Below are 17,405 nucleotides of genomic sequence, written 5' to 3' on the forward strand. Positions count from 1 at the left end.
TCAAATAAACCTCACGTAGCAAATAAGCCATTCATTTTTTTTATTGCTAAAATTCAACTCATTGACCTCGATACAATTTAGCGTTCTGTCACGGGCAAGTAAATTAATTGGCTGATACACATTTTGTGCCGGATAACCTGTATAAATTTAAATAGTTGTTTAGGTTCACAAGTATGGATAGATCCATTGATACTGGGCGCATTTGACTTTGCAGACACTTTAAAGGCTAGGCAGACTAATCTACAAATCACCTTGCATCATAAATCAATATCATTGTATAACAATTTACCCATGATACATCACGGTTTCTCGAACAGGGCCATTGACTTTATAGTTTAAACCTAATCTAGCATATGACCTGACCTATCACCTTATAATGGCCCACCTGTAGTGACATCGCCCCAAAAACTGTACAGCACAGGACATGTTCTGTCCCTATAACTAAATAATATAAAAACTAAACTGAAATATTTGTATACAACTCAAACTAAATAAAACAAGTCAGAAAAATTCAAATGAAATTCAGGGGGAAAAAATGTAGAAATAAAAACTAATATTAAAACGCAAAACTATAATAATCTTGGTATCAAGGTATCCCACAATGACTGGAATGTTTAACAAGTTTATTTGATAAACGATACATTACTCCCTACAGTACAAAAAACACACATTGGAAAATACAGGACAATTCCAGATAACTTGCAAACAGCCGGAAGAAACTCTCAACGTCAAGCGTCAGTGCTAAGACTAGCACCTGCCCCAGTGTGGGAGGAAAAGTCCAGAGAACTCAGCACTGTTGATGACCGACCTAACAAGGGTGCAAAATTAGAGACTCTGTAAATGTACTGTGGAAGAAAAGAACAGACACATTTGTATACCACATAGAAAGGAACAAACAAGTTTATTTTATTGTTTTTTTATCTTTGGTTGCATGCATGTCTAGTTTTGCTCAAAATCATGGATGTATATGAAATAGGGTTTTCATTATAGAAGTAAATCTGGAGACTTGAAATCAAGGTGCAAGTACTACAATCCTAAGAGCGGTAGCAAGTTCACCCTTGGCTTCATTACCCAATCTGGCTATTTCCATTCTGAAAACTATCATTACCACTCCAAGACTTCCCTCTCTATAAAACTCCATGTGTTGATTGATTCTGAATACAAATATTTTGGTACTGGTAATGCACATTGATGTGATTTTGAGCAAATCTGTTTAATAAAGCAAGTCATAGCAATTGATCAGGGAGACATATATACACACACACACCATGTTTTTTTATATATATATATATATAAGTCATGACACAAAAGGCAATCGAGAGATGACCAACATGTAAAAACTTTTTGGTACAGGTAATTGTATAAAATGCCAATATATTTTATTCTTGCTATGGAAGAACTAATTTACAAGTGAGTTTAAACTCTGGCTATTCATCTTCCTTCCCACCAAGACATCCCAATTTAAAGACATACAGGTAAACTTCTCAGAAATAACCTGCACATCTCCCTTCTGTAATTGGTAAAATACAGAGCCTAAAAAAATGTAATACCTGTTTTATTTGGTGGTTTCACATACATCTTCCTCAACAGTATAAAGAACAAAAGTCTCCAAATATATTCTTTCTTGGTCTAAAATAAATGTAGGGTACTCAAATTAATGACCCCAAAAGCAGAGCGTATACAGATTACTGATTGGAAAGGTGGTGTATTGGGGTGGGAAGGAAGGAATGTGGGACTGAAAAGATTTTTTCTTCATTAAATTGTCCATGTTTGGCATACACACAGCAACACAAGCATTGGAAGATGTAGTAAAATAAATGTACTCCTCTCCACGGGTCTGTTTCAAATTCCCTTCAGTCCTATTACATTTGCGGTCCTAGTCAGCACAAATACAAAAGCCTTTATTTTTCCCCATACACTCCAACACAACAAGAACATACAACTGATCAAAACCAATATTTTAAAATATAGTGTTTACCTCAGCACTGCCACCACCTCTTTCCCACAAACACTTAAACTATGGGGATGAACAATAATAAACTAAAAAAATAAAAGTAGTTGACGTTTTAAAATGCATGGTGATAGACACAGGGAAAAGCTTAAAAAAAATAGAAAATTAAACTACGCAAAGACCTGCATCATTGCTTGCAAATTTTTGGGGAAGATTTTGCAATATTTGTTGTGTGTATGCTGCAAGTCTCAGTCGTAGCAAAGTCTCTGTTCCTCTACAAATTTCTTCCTTTGTCATGGAATACTTTCTCCACTTCAGAGCCATCAGTCCTTACCTCGGGGCAAAAGCACAGTGATGAGATTACCAGGAGACTAGAGTCCAGTATGATGTTTGTATATATTGGTTTCTTAATTGAAGAACATTTCTGCCTGAGGGGGAAATGTCCCTTTTGAGGAAAAGTGCTTTGTTTTTCCGTTTTGATTGTTCCTCCCATCTAAACCAACACTGCCTCCTGTTCAGCACATGCTCAAACTGTACATCATCTCATGTAGTCTCTCTCTACTACCCCCAAATATAAAAAATAAAAAAAGTAACATTAGGCTCAGGCTGGCTCACAGCTTGTGATGCTGCAAATTTTTCTCTACAACTACGGAAACTAGCCAAAAATATGTATAATAAAAGTAGCTAGGGGGAAAGCAAAGAAAATAAACAAAAAAGACTAATGAAGTAAAAGCTACAATGTGCTTTTTTAAATTTGTGTTGCTCTAGAAGAAAGAAAAAACAGTCTTGGCTACAGAACTCTCTCTCTTGTTGATTTTCTAGGGTTTCTGCTGCCATTTTGCTTATGTTGCTGGCTGGTTGTGGGTCAACTCGCAGATGGGGTGAAGCCAGGATGAGGATGAAGTCTTCCTGGTCAAAAAGGACAGCGAGTAGGGAGGGGGTCCATCTGGGCCATCTCACTGGTCCGTTCTTGCTTTCTTTTGACCAGCAGCCTTACTACAGTGCAGACAAAGCAAAACATGTATTTTTAAAGATAATTTGCCATTGTCGAGTGACCAGTGAGTGATGTAATGTAGGCTAGATGGAACCAGGTACTTACACATCAGGTGAGGACACTGCTGGTCTTTTTGGGGCAGGTTTTGCCGAGGCACCATCTTTGCTGGACTCTGAAAAGGGGGGAGATATCCATTCAAGAGAAACCGTACTTAAAAACACAACCCAATCAAGTACAACCATAATTATGATTGATAAGACGCGGCTCCATTTGGTTGAACAGCAGAGTTTAAAAAAAAAAAATCAGTCTGCCCACCTTGCAGCCATCGGACTTGTGTGGCAGGGCCATAGCCCTTCTCGTTGCGCGCGGCAATACGAAAGATGATGGCAGGCTTGGTGGTGTAGTCTATGTGGGCGTTCGAAAGGCTGGTGGACTGCACCAGGCAGGAGGGGTTGGGCCCACAGTACACCCGCATGAAGGCCAGCTGGCCTGGGGTGGAGGTCTTGGGCTCAGCTGTCTGGGTGCTTTGGATGGCCAGGTACACAGAATACTCAATGATCTTCCCTGATGTCACCGAAGGAGGCTCCCAGGTGAGGTGGGCACCATCCGGGCTCTGAGGGGAAAAAGATGGAACTGTTGTTTTAATGCAAAACCAGCAAAAATACCATCAACATTCCATCAAAACTAGAAAAATTTGACAACTTGTGATTTGTCAAGGGTGTTCTAATACAGTAATTGTTTCATGACTAGTTTGCATAGTTTTACCTTGCTGATTTTGATGGCACAAGGTGCTCCGGGGAAGCCTGGTAGACAGGTCTTGAAAGCAGAGATCTCTGAGAAGGAACCACGACCACAAGCATTGATGCCAGCAACACGGAACTTGTAAGCTGTGCCAGGCTGCAGCTCCATTTTCTTCATCTGGTTATAGTCTGGAATGGCGCCCGAGTCATCCTACGACACACACATCGTTGGTGCTGCACCAAACTCACTGATCTCTAAGCCATAAAGGCATGAATCCATCCATTAAAAATAATTGGCCCCCTTTCTCTCCCCATTTTCGTGATATCCAATTGCAATCTTGTCTCATCGCTGCAATTCCCCAACAGACTAGGGAGAAGTGACGGTCGAGTCATACTTCCTCCGAAACATGACCCGCCTAACCTGGCTTCTTAACAACCGCACATTTAACCCGGATGCCAACTGTACCGATGTGTCGGAGGAAACACTGTTCAACTGACAACCGGAGTCAGCCTGCAGGCGCCCGGCCCGTCACAAGAGCGATGAACCAAGTAAAGCCCCCCCGGCCAAACCCTTCCCTAACCTAACCTGGACGATGCTGGGGCAATTGTACACCGCCCTATGGGACTCCCGGTCATGGCCGGTTGTTATACAGCCTGGGATCGAACCAGTGTCTGTAGTGATGCCTCAGGTACAGCGATGCAGTGCCTTAGACCGCTGTGACACTTGAGAGATGAATCCATCGTTGAGGCTTACCTCTACTTGAGAATCATCCCCTGGGATGAAGAAGTGTGTGACCACCATGTTTGTCACCTTAACGATTCCAACATCGAACCACTGGTTCTCTTTTTTTACAAGTGTCTTGATAGGGGCTGGTTGAGGGTATAGCTTCTGTATGACAGTGACAAAAAGGGAGTGAGAACATGCTATGCCATTCAACGTTCCTCTCAAATTCTGATCATCAAACTAGCAGGATAAAAACAGGTCCAATATTGGTACTCACCCCACCCTCGATGCCATTGGCCACCTCTGCTAGAGAAGTTGCAGGTTGCAGGTTGGCTGGACTGGAAACAGCAAATGTGCTTGAGGGGGCCAGGGCTGCAGAGTCAATAAGACAAGAGAGAGGTCAAGTTAAGACCTGGAAAAACACTAGCAGTAAGAAGGAAAAATAAATATATTTTTATATATATATATATATATATATAATATATAATATATATATATATATATATAATATATATATATATATTTTTTTATATAATATATATATATATATATTTTATATATATTAATATATTTATAGGTCTTAATATATTTATATATTTTTTTCCTTCCCCCTATATATATATACACATATTTTTTCCTATATATATATGAGAAAGACTTACTCTCCGTGGAGGTGCGCGGCAGCAGTGATGCCACATCGCTGGAAGCAGCTGCAGCCATCTCATTGTGTCCATTGCTCTCAGACGTGGGGTCATTCAGGCTGTCTGCGGGGGCCAGGCCCTCAGTGGGCAGGGCTTGGGCGTTTCCTTGCTGCTGGGCCTGAGCCTGGGCCTGAGCTTCCTGGAGCTGCTGCTGCTGCTGGACCAGGGCTGCCAGCTCTTGCTGGGTCAGAACGATGGGGATTGTGGTGGTCTGCTGTCTGTCCGAGCCAGAATCACCCTCGTCTATGCATGCAGAGAACGTACATTTTGATTGAGACTATGGTAAGTTGGGGCAGCAGGTAACCTAACGGTCTAAGACCATTGGGCCAGTAACCGAAAGGTTGCTGGTTTGAATCCCTGAGCTGACTAGGTGGAAAATCTGTCGATGTGCCCTTGAGCAAGGCACTAAACCCTAATTGCTTTGGTAAGTCGCTCTGGATAAGAGCGTCTGCTAAATTACCAAAATGTAAATGGGTAGTGGTTGTCTTCACACACATGTAAAGTCTTGAAATTCATCTCTATGATTTGCCAACAATCTGATGGCCATACTTACTCATGGTGGCCTGCTGTGCTGCCTGGAGAACTGCCTGGATGGCCCGGGCCTGGGCCGCCTCAGTGGCTGCTGCCTGTGCTGCTGCCTCCGCTGCTGCAGTCACAGCCAGCTCCTCTGCAGACAGACCTGTTCCTATCTGCCCCTCTGACATCAGCTCTGGGGGCAGCCCAGTCTCCATAGCGGTGTCTCCCCCCTCTGTGGCCGCATCAGTCTGCATGGGCTCTTCTGTGGAAACTGCTGCACCCTCAGTGATCGAAGAAATGGACTGGAGATACAAGGGTAGAAATTAGCAAGAGTGAAAATTATTAAAATGGCCAAGATTACTGAATTGTCCATATAATGCATTTCTTTTTGGCATTAGTTGCTGATAATTTTCCTAACCATGCCAGTGTATGATTTATAACTAAACCTTTAGCATGACAGGTACTGAGGGCCCTGGGGCTGGTGTGGACTGGGTCACAGTAGTGATCGCTCTGCTCTGGATGGTGGCTGGGGTTGTTCCTGATGCAGTAGTGGAGGGAGTCTCTGTACTGCTGGTGCCACCGTCTGCTCCATCTGCTGCAGGACACGCATTAACACAGTCCATGAAATAACCCTAAAACATGATCCTGTTTTTTAAAATAAAAACACTGAAAACAACAAGTATGTACTCTAGCGTTATACCTGTGGCAGTAGTTGCCGTGTTGGTGGTGCCAGTCTCGTGGGTTTCACAGGGGGGGTCTGAACACACCCCCTGCACCGTCACTGTTCCTGTCTGGTTCCCAGCCATGTTGGAACTGGCCTGGGATGGGGTGTTGGTGGTTCCCGTTTCGTGGGTCTCGCAGGGTGGGTTTGAGCACACTTTCTGCACAGTGTTAGTCTTCCCGTTACCCATGCCGGACGAGGACTGAGTGGCAGTGTTGGTTGTGCCCGTTTCATGTGTCTCGCAGGGTGGGTTAGAGCAAACTGTAAGGCCCACGGCTGGCTGCTTGGGACTCTGCACAGTGCCGGTCTGGGCTGAGCCCATGTTAGAGCGTGCTGTGGCGGGGGTGACGGTGGTTCCGGTGCGCAGGTTCTCTGGTCCCTGGTTGCCTGTGGCGGTTCCAGGGTAAGCAGAGGTGGTTGCCTGAGGGGTAGAGGAGTACAGAGATAATGAGCTACTCTGGACAGTATCAATTTTGTTAGTTCCCATGATGGAGTGGGCGGTGGTCGAGGTGTTAGTGGTGCCCGTCTCGTGGGTCTCTGACGGAGGGCTTGTACACACCCTCATTGCCCCTCCCATGTTGGTGGAAGAGGTTGTTGCTGTGTTGGTGGTTCCAGTCTCGTGGGTCTCACAGGGAGGGTTGGAGCACACTGACATGTTAGCAGACGCAGTGGTGGCTGTGTTGGTGGTTCCAGTCTCGTGGGTCTCACAGGGAGGGTTGGAGCACACTGACATGTTAGCAGACGCAGTGGTGGCTGTGTTGGTGGTTCCAGTCTCGTGGGTCTCACAGGGAGGGTTGGAGCACACTGACATGTTAGCAGACGCAGTGGTGGCTGTGTTGGTGGTTCCAGTCTCGTGGGTCTCACAGGGTGGGTTGGAGCAGACCATAGTGACAGTACCAGGGGCATCCCCGGCCTCAGTGGAGGGCTGCTCAGAGGTGGGGGAGGCCAGGAAGGACACGGGCAGGTCCTGCACTGGCTGGGCCTCAACCCCACTGGGGGTGGTGATGAGAGTCACCTGGGTTGGCTGGTTCACCGACTGCAATGAGAGAATATCAGGTATTGACTGAGAAAACCCATTAAAAAAGTGCTCCACATTGGGCAGCATGGGCACATTGGGCAGCAAATACATACATTGGAGTTTCATCTACATTTCTGTATAAAGAATAGCCCCTAGCTGTCTTACCATGGTGGAGGTGGACAGGGTAGTGACTGTGGTCAGACAGGCCTGGGCCGCTGACACAGTGATGGCCGTAGGGTTGATGACTTGGCTGGGCAGGGTGGCAATGGTGCCCAGGGTGGTGATGGGAGTTGCCAGAGAGGCATTGGCACTGGCTAAACTGCCCCCTGCCAGGCTGGAGGAGACTGTGCCTGTGACTGTCCCCAGGGTGGTGACACCTTGGGGAACAAATAAATCACCAACTCAAAAGGGCAGACACCTGGAACTTGGCCTGAATTTCTTTTACTGCATGCTTATTAATTGAACAGAACATTTGCCAACTTCAATCAAGGAGTAATTATGAAATGTCATCCATACCAGTTGTTCCCTTGACGACCAGTGTAGTTACATTGGGCTTGACAGAAGTCATCGTAACCGGGGTGACGAGTCGGACTCCACCCATGGGTACAGTGCGGAGAATGGTGCCAGGTTGGCCCGGAGCGCCCTTCAAAACCACCTTAAAACCACCAAGGGGGAGGTATAATTGAGACACTAGGGGGCACTATAAAACTCCTCTACTGGGGCAAAACATTTGATAGAGCCAAATGTATTAGTAGCACCAAGCAGAGCAGATCCTAATATAGTCCACATAACTACTCAAGCATTTCAACTGCTCCAAAGGCCTTGCTGTAGGAGATGTATCGTATGCGACTAAATATAAATGCCATGTGATATTTAAAATGGAAAGTGCACCAATGTAAAAACTGTGAAACATCTTCAACACCTATAACTATTGTACAATTCATATAAATAATATGTATCTGCTACAAGAGGTTGTAAGGGTAATTTCGCTGAGGTACCTGTGTCAGCCCCTGTTGGCCAGTTACAGTGCCAAGCTTAGGCATGGTAGTGATGATTTTGCCTGGAGTGCCAGTGGTCATCATCTTGGTGGTGAGAATGGTATAGGGCATCTTCCCTGTGCTACTGGTCACTGTTATCAAAACAAAAAATAATAATACCTGTCAGCATATACTCCCGTTGTATTGTCCCTGAAACATGAAACCATTGGGTTCTGACCTGTGGCTCCAGGCTGGTTCATAATAGCAGACATAGGGATGGTCTTGATGATGGTGGTGCCCTGTTTGGTTGTGGTGGGCGACATGCCGCTGATGTTCAGGATGGTGGGTTTGTTCCCTGTGGCCCCTGCCTGGGACGTGGTGATGATGGTGGTGGGCTTGCCATCTGCTGAAGTCACCAGCTTCAGTATGGTGCCAGCAGGGAGAGAACCCTTAGTCTACGGGAGAAAAAGTGGATTATGAACATGATCAACAGAAAGCCGGCTGAGCCTGTCCATGAAGTATTAGTTAGCTCCTTTTCCTGCCCTCATGAAGATAGCTGACCTGTATGAGCTGTGATAGAGGGTTAGTGGAAGCCTGGCCTGTAACAGCTGATGTCTGCACTGGCTTGGTTTGTACCACAGATATCATCTTGCCAAGGCTGGAGATCTGCTGACATAGGAGAGAGACTCAAGTTTATGAGTCACCAGAAAACATCACTGTATTTGGCGTCAGGAGATCAGTGTCTCATGTGAACAACTGAACTGTGAGTGTGGATAGCAACATTATTCCATGCTAACTGACCCTGACAGTTATGCAGATCTATGAACTCAAGCTGTGCTGTTCCTTCTCTGAGTTTTCCACAGCCACATCTTCTATAATGAGTTCATGCCTAGGCCATATAAGAGTCACATGAACACTGGTGGGGGACCAAAAAAAATAAGTCAAAGTGTGCCGAACTATTACTCAGTATTTTTTTTACCTTTATTTAACTAGGCAAGTTAAGAACAAATTCTTATTTTCAATGACGGCCTAGGAACAGTGGGTTAAGTGCCTGTTCAGGGGCAGAACGACAGATTTGTACCTTGTCAGCTCGGGGGTTTGAACTTGCAACCTTCCGGTTACTAGTCCAACGCTCTAACCACTAGGCTACCCTGCCGCCCCAGTTCATGGCATGCATATAAAATCCTTAAGTGGGATTGTGTATAAGGAGAGACATTTCTCACACAGCTTTCTTTCTCCCTGTATTCCCTTCCTGTTCCTGTCAAATTCTCTCACCAGAGTGCCGCTGCCTCCCATTGTAAGGGGGCTCTTGACCAGGGTGATTGTCTTGGTGACTCCTCCCACCATGGTGGTAACCACCTGGTGTTGCTGGGCTACGGTGACCGTGCCTGACTTGTGCACAGTGATGATGGGTCGGTTGGGCGAGTTGGGTGATGATACAGTCGCTGTGCCCACCTGAGCTGCAGCAGTCTTCAGCATGCGAGTGGCTGGGTTACTGACCTGGAAGCAGAAAATAGTAAATGTTAAGGTGTCAATTCTAAATTGGGCCTTGACAGAGACTACCTGACAAACCCTTACATTCTGCCAGCGAGTTTCATTTTCACAGACCTATATTTTACGAGTCTTACCATGAGAGGAGATGACATTTTGACTGTGGTGGAGCCAGGGGAGACAGCCATCGTTTTGACGAGGGTGGCACCTGCTGGAAGGTTGAGCCCAGTGCCTGAAGAGGGCGGGATCTTTTGTGTTGCTGCTGCAGCTGCAGCCAAAGCTGCCATGCCACTCATCTGAGGACTATTGCCGATTGGCTTAAAGGAAAACAAATAGTCTTGAGTGAGACAATACTCTCTTGGCATTACTCTTGACAACTTTTTATCCTTCAATAACCAAACCAATTCACAACTGTAAATACCGTTCCTTGGGCAGTCTGGGCAGGAACCATCATCCGAACCCCTGGAGGAAGTGATGTCACAGTGACAGGGGATTTCACAGCCTGGTTGGCTCGCACAGTGACAAGGGAGGTACCTGTGCCAGACTGAGGGGCTGCAACCTTCAAGATGGCTGTCAAATCAACAGAAATGTTAAATGTTCAGTATAGAGCCCTCAAGGCCTTCTTTTTACATACCATTTTGGGCTACGATTATTGAAATAGAATGGGTTGTAGAAGAGAACAATGCAAATTATTTGTGACAATAGTCCACAAATTGGTATGAACAACCTCCATAGAACAAGTAGGACATGCATGATTTTAACTGGCCCACGAGCTGTGGAGGCAGTCTTCGGGTTTCCGGGGATGTTGGGAAGGATAGTAGGGGAGGAAGCTTGGGGCACCATAGTGATACCTGTGTGTGGTAGGTTCTGAGCAGAGGGAGCAGCTGGGCTTTTGGGCAAGTTCCCTGGTAGAGAAGAGGTGGCGGTGAGGGCCGGGGAGATGGCAGCAGCGGCAGCTGGGATGTCGTACTTCTGCAGCTGCAGCAGGTAGGTGTCTGCGGTGGACACAGCGCCCCAGCTCACCTCCAGGGAGTTGGTGTTGGCACGGACAAGCTGCACTCTCGAGGGAGCGTGTGGCCTCTCTGTAACCAAAATACAAAATGGTCACATTTCTTATAAGCAATCAACAGAAGCAAAGTAAGCATTACCAATAGCACAGTTGAGCAAATAATGTGGGTTTGCTTTATCAGAGTAACTTAGCAAAATAAAGGTGACTCACCTGTCTCAAGATACCAGAGGTCTTTACAGCAGACTTGGTTGTTCCATGCTTTACGGTAACCGTCACGGCCACTCCAGACATACAACCTAGAGTTGATGGACACAGAACAATGTCCTGCCCGGGCTCTGGGGATATTGTCCTCCAAGGTATCCATCAACACTGATTCCCAGGCCATGGAGTCTGGGGTAAAAAGAATCATGAGGGTTCAATCTTATTTTCTGAAAATAATATAATTTCACCACCAGGTGACACTGCCATTTATCAATGGAAAGGGGGATACCTAGAAATGTCACAGTAAATGGTTTCACTCAGAGTGAGCTTGTTGAAGTAGGTCAGTTCATAATGCACAAATCTAGATAAACATTACTCAAATCAAATTTTATTTGTCACATACACATGGTTAGCAGATGTTAATGCGAGTGTAGCGAAATGCTTGTGCTTCTAGTTCCGACAATGCAGTAATAACCAACAAGTAATCTAACTAACAATTCCAAAACTACTGTCTTATACACAGTGTAAGGGGATAAAGAATTTGTACATAAAGATATATGAATGAGAGATGGTACAGAGCAGCATAGGCAAGATATAGTAGATGGTATCGAGTACAGTATATACATATGAGATGAGTATGTAAACAAAGTGGCATAGTTAAAGTGGCTACTCAACAGTATGTAAGGTTAAATGCAGATACTAGCACCAATAACTGAAAATGTGGAAGACAAACCCAGATTTAGGCAGGCCAGAGTGTTTGTGCACTTCCATTCTTTCTCATGTGTTGCCACCTTCACGTCATCCATAACCAGGGGAACCCATCCCCCAAAAACAAACATCCTACAATGAGAGGCAGACAAAGAAATCAGAAGCAAGCAGTCACCAAATAGGTTACTGCTGAGAGAGATGTAACCAATTGTTATCCCAGACACTGAATTGATCATTTCAACAGGTATTCAGGGAGATCTCACTTGTTTGTGATGGTGATGGCAGAGTGGAGACTCCTGGGCAGAGGCGATGTGCCATTCACCGATGGCTTGGTCCAGGTCAGGGTGTCTGCAGACAGAGCAAGATAATTTAGAAAATAAATTGTCTCTTACTCTAATGAATCGGTCATGTCAAAGGGTTCACTGTTAATAATTTGGTAATACTGTTAACTCAGGAGCCTACCAATGTCAAGAGTCCATAGATCTCCCAGACGACAGCCACTCATCCCTCCATAGATGATAAGGTGAGATTTCTTGCTCTCCTTTTCTGTGTACACTACAGCAGTGTGGCTCTCGCGAGGTGGCGGCAAAACGCCATAAGTAATTGGTATATCCCAGCCTACAACACTGGAGCCAGCACGAAGCTCCAGGGTGTACAGATCATTCAGGTATCTAGTGATGAGAGATTTAAGTCAGAATGTCTTTCCAATTGCTTACTGCCAGTGCTTGACTTGGACTGAAATACACTACAGATCAAAAGTTTTAGAATACCTACTGATTCAAGGGTTTTTCTTTATTTGTACAACTTTATACATCATACACATCAAAACTATGAAATAACACATGGAATCATGTAATAACCAAAAAAGGGTTAAACAAATCAAAATATATTTTATATTTGAGATTCTTCAAATAGCCACCCTTTGCCTTGACAGCTTTGCACACGCTTGGTATTCTCTCAACCAGCTTCATGAGGTAGTCACCTGGAATGCATTACAATTAACAGGTGTGCCTTCTTAAAAGTGAATTTGTGAAATGTCTTTCCTCAATGCATTTGAGCCAGTTGTGTTGCAACAAGGTAGGGGTGGTATACAGAAGAAAGCCCTATTTGGTAAAATGCCAAGTCCATATTATGGCAAGAACTGCTCAAATAAGTAAAGAGAAACAATAGTTCATCATTACTTGAAGACATGAAGGTCAGTCAATCAGGATAATTTTGGGGAAAAAATAACTTTGAAAGTTTCTTCAAGTGCAGTCGCAAAAACCATCAAGCGCTATGATGAAACTGGCTCTCAGATGAAACTGGTGACCTGGCCGCCACAATCCACTGACATCAACCAAATTGAGATGGTTTGGGATGCGTCGGACCGCAGAGTGAAGGAAAAGCAGCCGACAAGTGCTCAGAATATGTGGGAACTCCTTCAAGACTTTTGGGAAAGCATTCCAGGTGAAGCTGGTTGAGAGAATGCCAAGAGTGTGCAAAGCTGCCATCAAAGCAAAAGATGGCTATTTGAAGAAACTCAATATTTTGATTTGTTGAACACTTTTTTTACTCAATGATTCCATGTGTTATTTCATAGTTTTGAAATCTTCACTATTATTCTATAATGTAGAAAAGTACAAATAAAGAAAAACCCTTGAATGAGTAGGTATTCTAAAACTTTTGAATGGTTGTGTAGGTGCCGGTGCTCATTTTGGGTGCTGGTAATGTTTATATGTAGGTGCAGGAGCTCCACAATACTTTAGAGATAATATTCTATAAGAGGAACAGGCGCTTAAGCAGTATAATATTTGAGAAGTCGGTTCTCAGCTCCAGTGAGCTCCTGCCCAAGTCAAGAAGTGCTTACTACAAACCATTCCACAGCATTTACATTTTAGTAAGTTAGCCGTCTCTAATCAAGTGCCTTGCTCAAGTGCACAGCGGCAAATATTTAACCGAGTCAGTTCAGAGATTCAAAACGTTTAACAGCTAGGCTACCTGCCGCCCCATTAGTTTTTCTTGTTACTCCACTGGTCACATTTCACGTCTCCTGCTTACGGCAACTGTACCTAGGGATGTTGTTCTTGGGGTCCTCGCTGTCATTAGCCAGCCCTCCAAACAGGAAGCACTTGTTGCCCACCAGAGAGAAACTGTGACCAAGTCGAGCACAGGGAGGTGGGCCATTTTTGGGAGACTTAGCTTTCAACTTTTTCCATTCCCATCTGCTGGCCTGAACAAGAAAAAGCACACAAGAAAAAATGCAAAAGACGATAGATAGCATGCTGTAATCCAGAAAACATAATAATCTATTCATAAGTACTTAAAGACAGCCATTTTAGCACTGGTTTTATTGCTACCCATGTTTAGAGCGAGAGTGTGCTATAAGCATTCTATTACCTGTAGCTCATAGAGATCGTTGCTGTATTTTCCATATTCCACCATTCCACCAAAAACCAGAAGCCGGGTGCCATCACAAACAAAACCGTATGCAGCACATCCAGGGGGAATATCACCACGAACCGCAGGGATAAACCATTGGTTTGTTGCTAGATTAAATAAGTAGAGGTTAGTCTGTGTGTGACAGTGTTGGGTGGTTAAGTACTAGGTTGGCCTATGATGTGAGGTGTGAAGCGAATGCTCTTTGAGTAAATATTTACTTGAGCACGATCCAAGCATCTCTGACAAATGCAGCCTGCATCTTCAGGCCAGGTCTGTCACCTGAGAAGTGCATGTTGTATATTCTATACATTGTACTTATATCTGAAATAACCCAAAGATGAAAAACAACAACTGAAATGTCAATTGTAATATAATTTCTCCCTCATAAAAACTAAACATAGACAATAAGAAGAATGTATAGCTGTCCAAATTGACTACATGAGTCACACTATCATAAAACATGGGAATTGCTGCAATCAACTGTCTTTCTTGTGAACAAAAATGTCAAATAGTCCTAACTAACTTTCTTACTCCGGAAAATATCAGTAGTCATGTGAACAGAAATTGCGTGCATCCATTACAACATGCACATGTGATACAGCATAATTTAGTGTTCACAACAATACTCCTGTCGTCCATTTTATTTTAGCGCGCCATTTTTATTTGTGCGCTTTCAGTTCTGTACCACCAGACGGCGACAGTTTCTCAGGTAATATGTCAGGCTACATTTCCCGCTAAATTATCTTACCTGTGTTGTAGACATGCAATTCATCCACAATTCCTTCATTTCCTCCTCCAAAAACCACCATCAATTCCTTTATAGCAACGGCTCTATGACCATGTCTTGGCCGAGGCACAGGCCCAGACCATCCGAGAACCCGCTTCCATCGTGGCTGCAGAGTTGAGCCTGTGGTCCCAGACACCATTGAACCAGGAAATGTCATGTCCTCTTCAGATGGAAAGAAAAATAGAGCTAAAAGAGCATTCCAAAACAATATTGACAAGTTCTGATCAGGTCTATTGTTGATACTTGCGAAGTGAAGCCAAAACACATTTTGCAAAGTGAAGACTGCACGTGCAATCGATTGCTGGGACCAAAACCGATGCATGTGAAAAATAATATTGTAATTGTAAACTCCAGGGAAGCAGCCATTTTTACCAACGCTTCACAAAAAGGAAAAGCCGGCTATTATTACCACAATACTAACTAAATATAATTATAAATATGTATTCGACACCTGAACTCAACCTGTAACAAAGGTGTATTGTATTTCCTTTTCAATGTCATGTTTTTTGCCGTAGCATTTTGCAGTTAAAACTGAGGTAATCAGAGTGCCACTCCATGGGAGCCGCCATCTTGTAACAACCAAACAAACCTCCGCCAGTCTGAAAAATGGCGGAAGAGAATACAAATGAAAAAGACAAATAATACCGGTGTTAGATTAAACCTTAATTTAGCTACTGCTTCATCATGAACGTACACCAGCCATGTCCCACTAAAGTCATATTGGTAAATCTGTGGATGAAGTCTACCACAATTAAATACTCGTAAAGCATTTGTAATTAGACCCCTGTTTACTGTGGATTGCTATTTTCATGCTTCTCTGGGAGTCGCCATGTTGTCACATTCATTCAATCTGTCGCCGCTTCTGCTTCACATTAACATTATATACACCTTTAAATAGGAATCGAATACAAGTCAGATGCACACCATCACTTGAAATGGGGAATTTTCGCAACACATCAATTACAAAACCGCGCGTCCACATTAGCGTAATGGCTAATTAGCTAGGTTAACGTAGCCAGCTGGCTAACAATGTTAGCTTGCGAGGAAACGGTACTAGTACAGCGTCATGCACCGGTTACAATGCAATTCAGTTAGATAAATATACATGTATTATATAGCTAGCGTAATTCAATTCAACATATATAAACCGAATTATATTCAATATCATACAACGTGTTGTCATTTATCATGCCGTGTCTGAACTCGGCCTACATTTAAGCTCCATCAAGAAAAATGGCCGAGCAGTCTGCCACAACAAAACCCCTATAGTCACAAAACCTGATGTCCATAATACGAATTACTTACTTCGTTCGACGCACTATTTCCAATGAGGTGATTTCAGGGTCTATTCTTGAATCACTAGTCCAAGTTCATTTGATTTGTGATTAAGTATTCCCTCTCATGCCTGCCTGGAAGCTGCCATCTTCTTGACAACCATATGTGGAGGAAAATACAGCGATTTGGCGTCACCCAAAACAAACATGGCGACTGGTATAGAACCTGTATCAATTAATGCATATTAGAGTAAACTAACCGTGCATTTTCAATCCAAAAACAACCTACACCATTTCGTTTGATATATTTGAAATGGGCATTTACATTTATACATTGAAACATTTTCTTTAGCTCGTTGGAAGTTATCATACTTGCACAGGCTACATTGTCCCCTACTAAAGATGGCGGCCTACACAACAAACTCATTGCAGATTTCTCTCAGTTTAGTACACGATTAAATAAATATAAGATATGCTCTATTGGAGTTCCCTAAATTACGTATAACAAAACACAAAATCAACTGTGCATTATGAACATTTCATTTTTGGGGACTATACAGTACCATTCAACAACCCAGTGGATGCTAATTGCCATGTACCCCCCCACACTTTCAATAAGTGACAAAGCCATGGCGCATTTCCAGGCAGGGTTTACCCAAAGTGGGCCACTGGCACTTTTCAGCGTTCATGTACACAGGCTAAAACAGTGGTTAACTAATACCCACCTCACAATGCAACTTGTTTGATTATGCAGAGCTCTTCACAAGTCCTCACTGTCAGCCCTAGCTATGGAAACACAATTTCCTTAGTACAGTACAGTGGCGACACGTCAGGTGGGGCTCCAGAGCCCCACCTGTTTAGCTAAGGAAGGCTCCAAGTCAGCAGCTTGAGCACACACTTCCTACCGAGCTCTGCATACCAACTTTTGAAACATAGTGAATGTGTATTATTTTGAACTACCAAATTAATATGTTGTTTGCTAAAAACACCAGGTTATTGATAATTTGTATTATATTTTCCTAAATTTAACCGAGTGCTGACAGAAAGAGATATCTTTTGGCTACCTCCTCAGCTAGCAATGCTCAGGAATCATCCAATGTTGTTACACAGGAGGCAAATTATTGATTGACAACTGCCACAACTATACTGGCCTGGCAGACTCTATGACAGAGATG

General features: G+C 43.8%; 1 protein-coding gene across 9 annotated transcripts; it reads right to left on the bottom strand.

The window, feature by feature from the left end:
* Positions 1-1,285: 1,285 nt before the first annotated feature.
* On the bottom strand, positions 1,286-16,411 carry LOC135540194 (host cell factor 1-like). Of its 9 annotated transcripts, none has more exons than XM_064966660.1 (28): positions 16,262-16,411; positions 14,918-15,118; positions 14,128-14,276; positions 13,800-13,960; positions 12,214-12,422; positions 12,015-12,099; positions 11,777-11,883; positions 11,053-11,232; positions 10,685-10,915; positions 10,255-10,403; positions 9,971-10,150; positions 9,618-9,842; positions 8,904-9,011; positions 8,581-8,797; positions 8,364-8,494; positions 7,882-8,020; positions 7,531-7,742; positions 6,907-7,383; positions 6,327-6,768; positions 6,073-6,221; positions 5,664-5,928; positions 5,072-5,353; positions 4,687-4,781; positions 4,440-4,574; positions 3,711-3,896; positions 3,261-3,558; positions 3,051-3,117; positions 1,286-2,947 (listed from the first exon to the last, which is right to left on the bottom strand). In XM_064966660.1, the coding sequence occupies exons 2-28, from the start codon at positions 15,111-15,113 to the stop codon at positions 2,908-2,910; spliced, it is 5,115 nt and encodes a 1,704-aa protein (XP_064822732.1). In that variant the 5' UTR covers positions 15,114-15,118; positions 16,262-16,411; the 3' UTR covers positions 1,286-2,907. The 9 variants fall into 9 exon arrangements, with proteins under 9 accessions (XP_064822732.1, XP_064822733.1, XP_064822735.1 ...); XM_064966661.1 differs by lacking the exon at positions 16,262-16,411 and adding an exon at positions 15,408-16,184; XM_064966663.1 differs by lacking the exon at positions 16,262-16,411 and adding an exon at positions 14,388-14,448 and having other exon boundaries at positions 14,918-15,004.
* Between the last annotated feature and the right edge of the window lie 994 nt (positions 16,412-17,405).

This window comes from Oncorhynchus masou, chromosome 5 (assembly GCF_036934945.1).
Source record: "Oncorhynchus masou masou isolate Uvic2021 chromosome 5, UVic_Omas_1.1, whole genome shotgun sequence".
NCBI lineage: Eukaryota > Metazoa > Chordata > Actinopteri > Salmoniformes > Salmonidae > Oncorhynchus > Oncorhynchus masou.

Coding starts and splice junctions, on each gene's coding strand:
- LOC135540194 (XM_064966655.1), bottom strand. CDS start 15,278: ATGCATCGGTTTTGGTCCCAGCAATCGATTGCACGTGCAGTCTTCACT. Junction 14,277..14,917: donor ATTGCATGTCTACAACACAG/GTAAGATAATTT, acceptor TATTTAATCTAG/CAACAAACCAATGGTTTATC. Junction 4,575..4,686: donor CCAATGGCATCGAGGGTGGG/GTGAGTACCAAT, acceptor ACTGTCATACAG/AAGCTATACCCTCAACCAGC.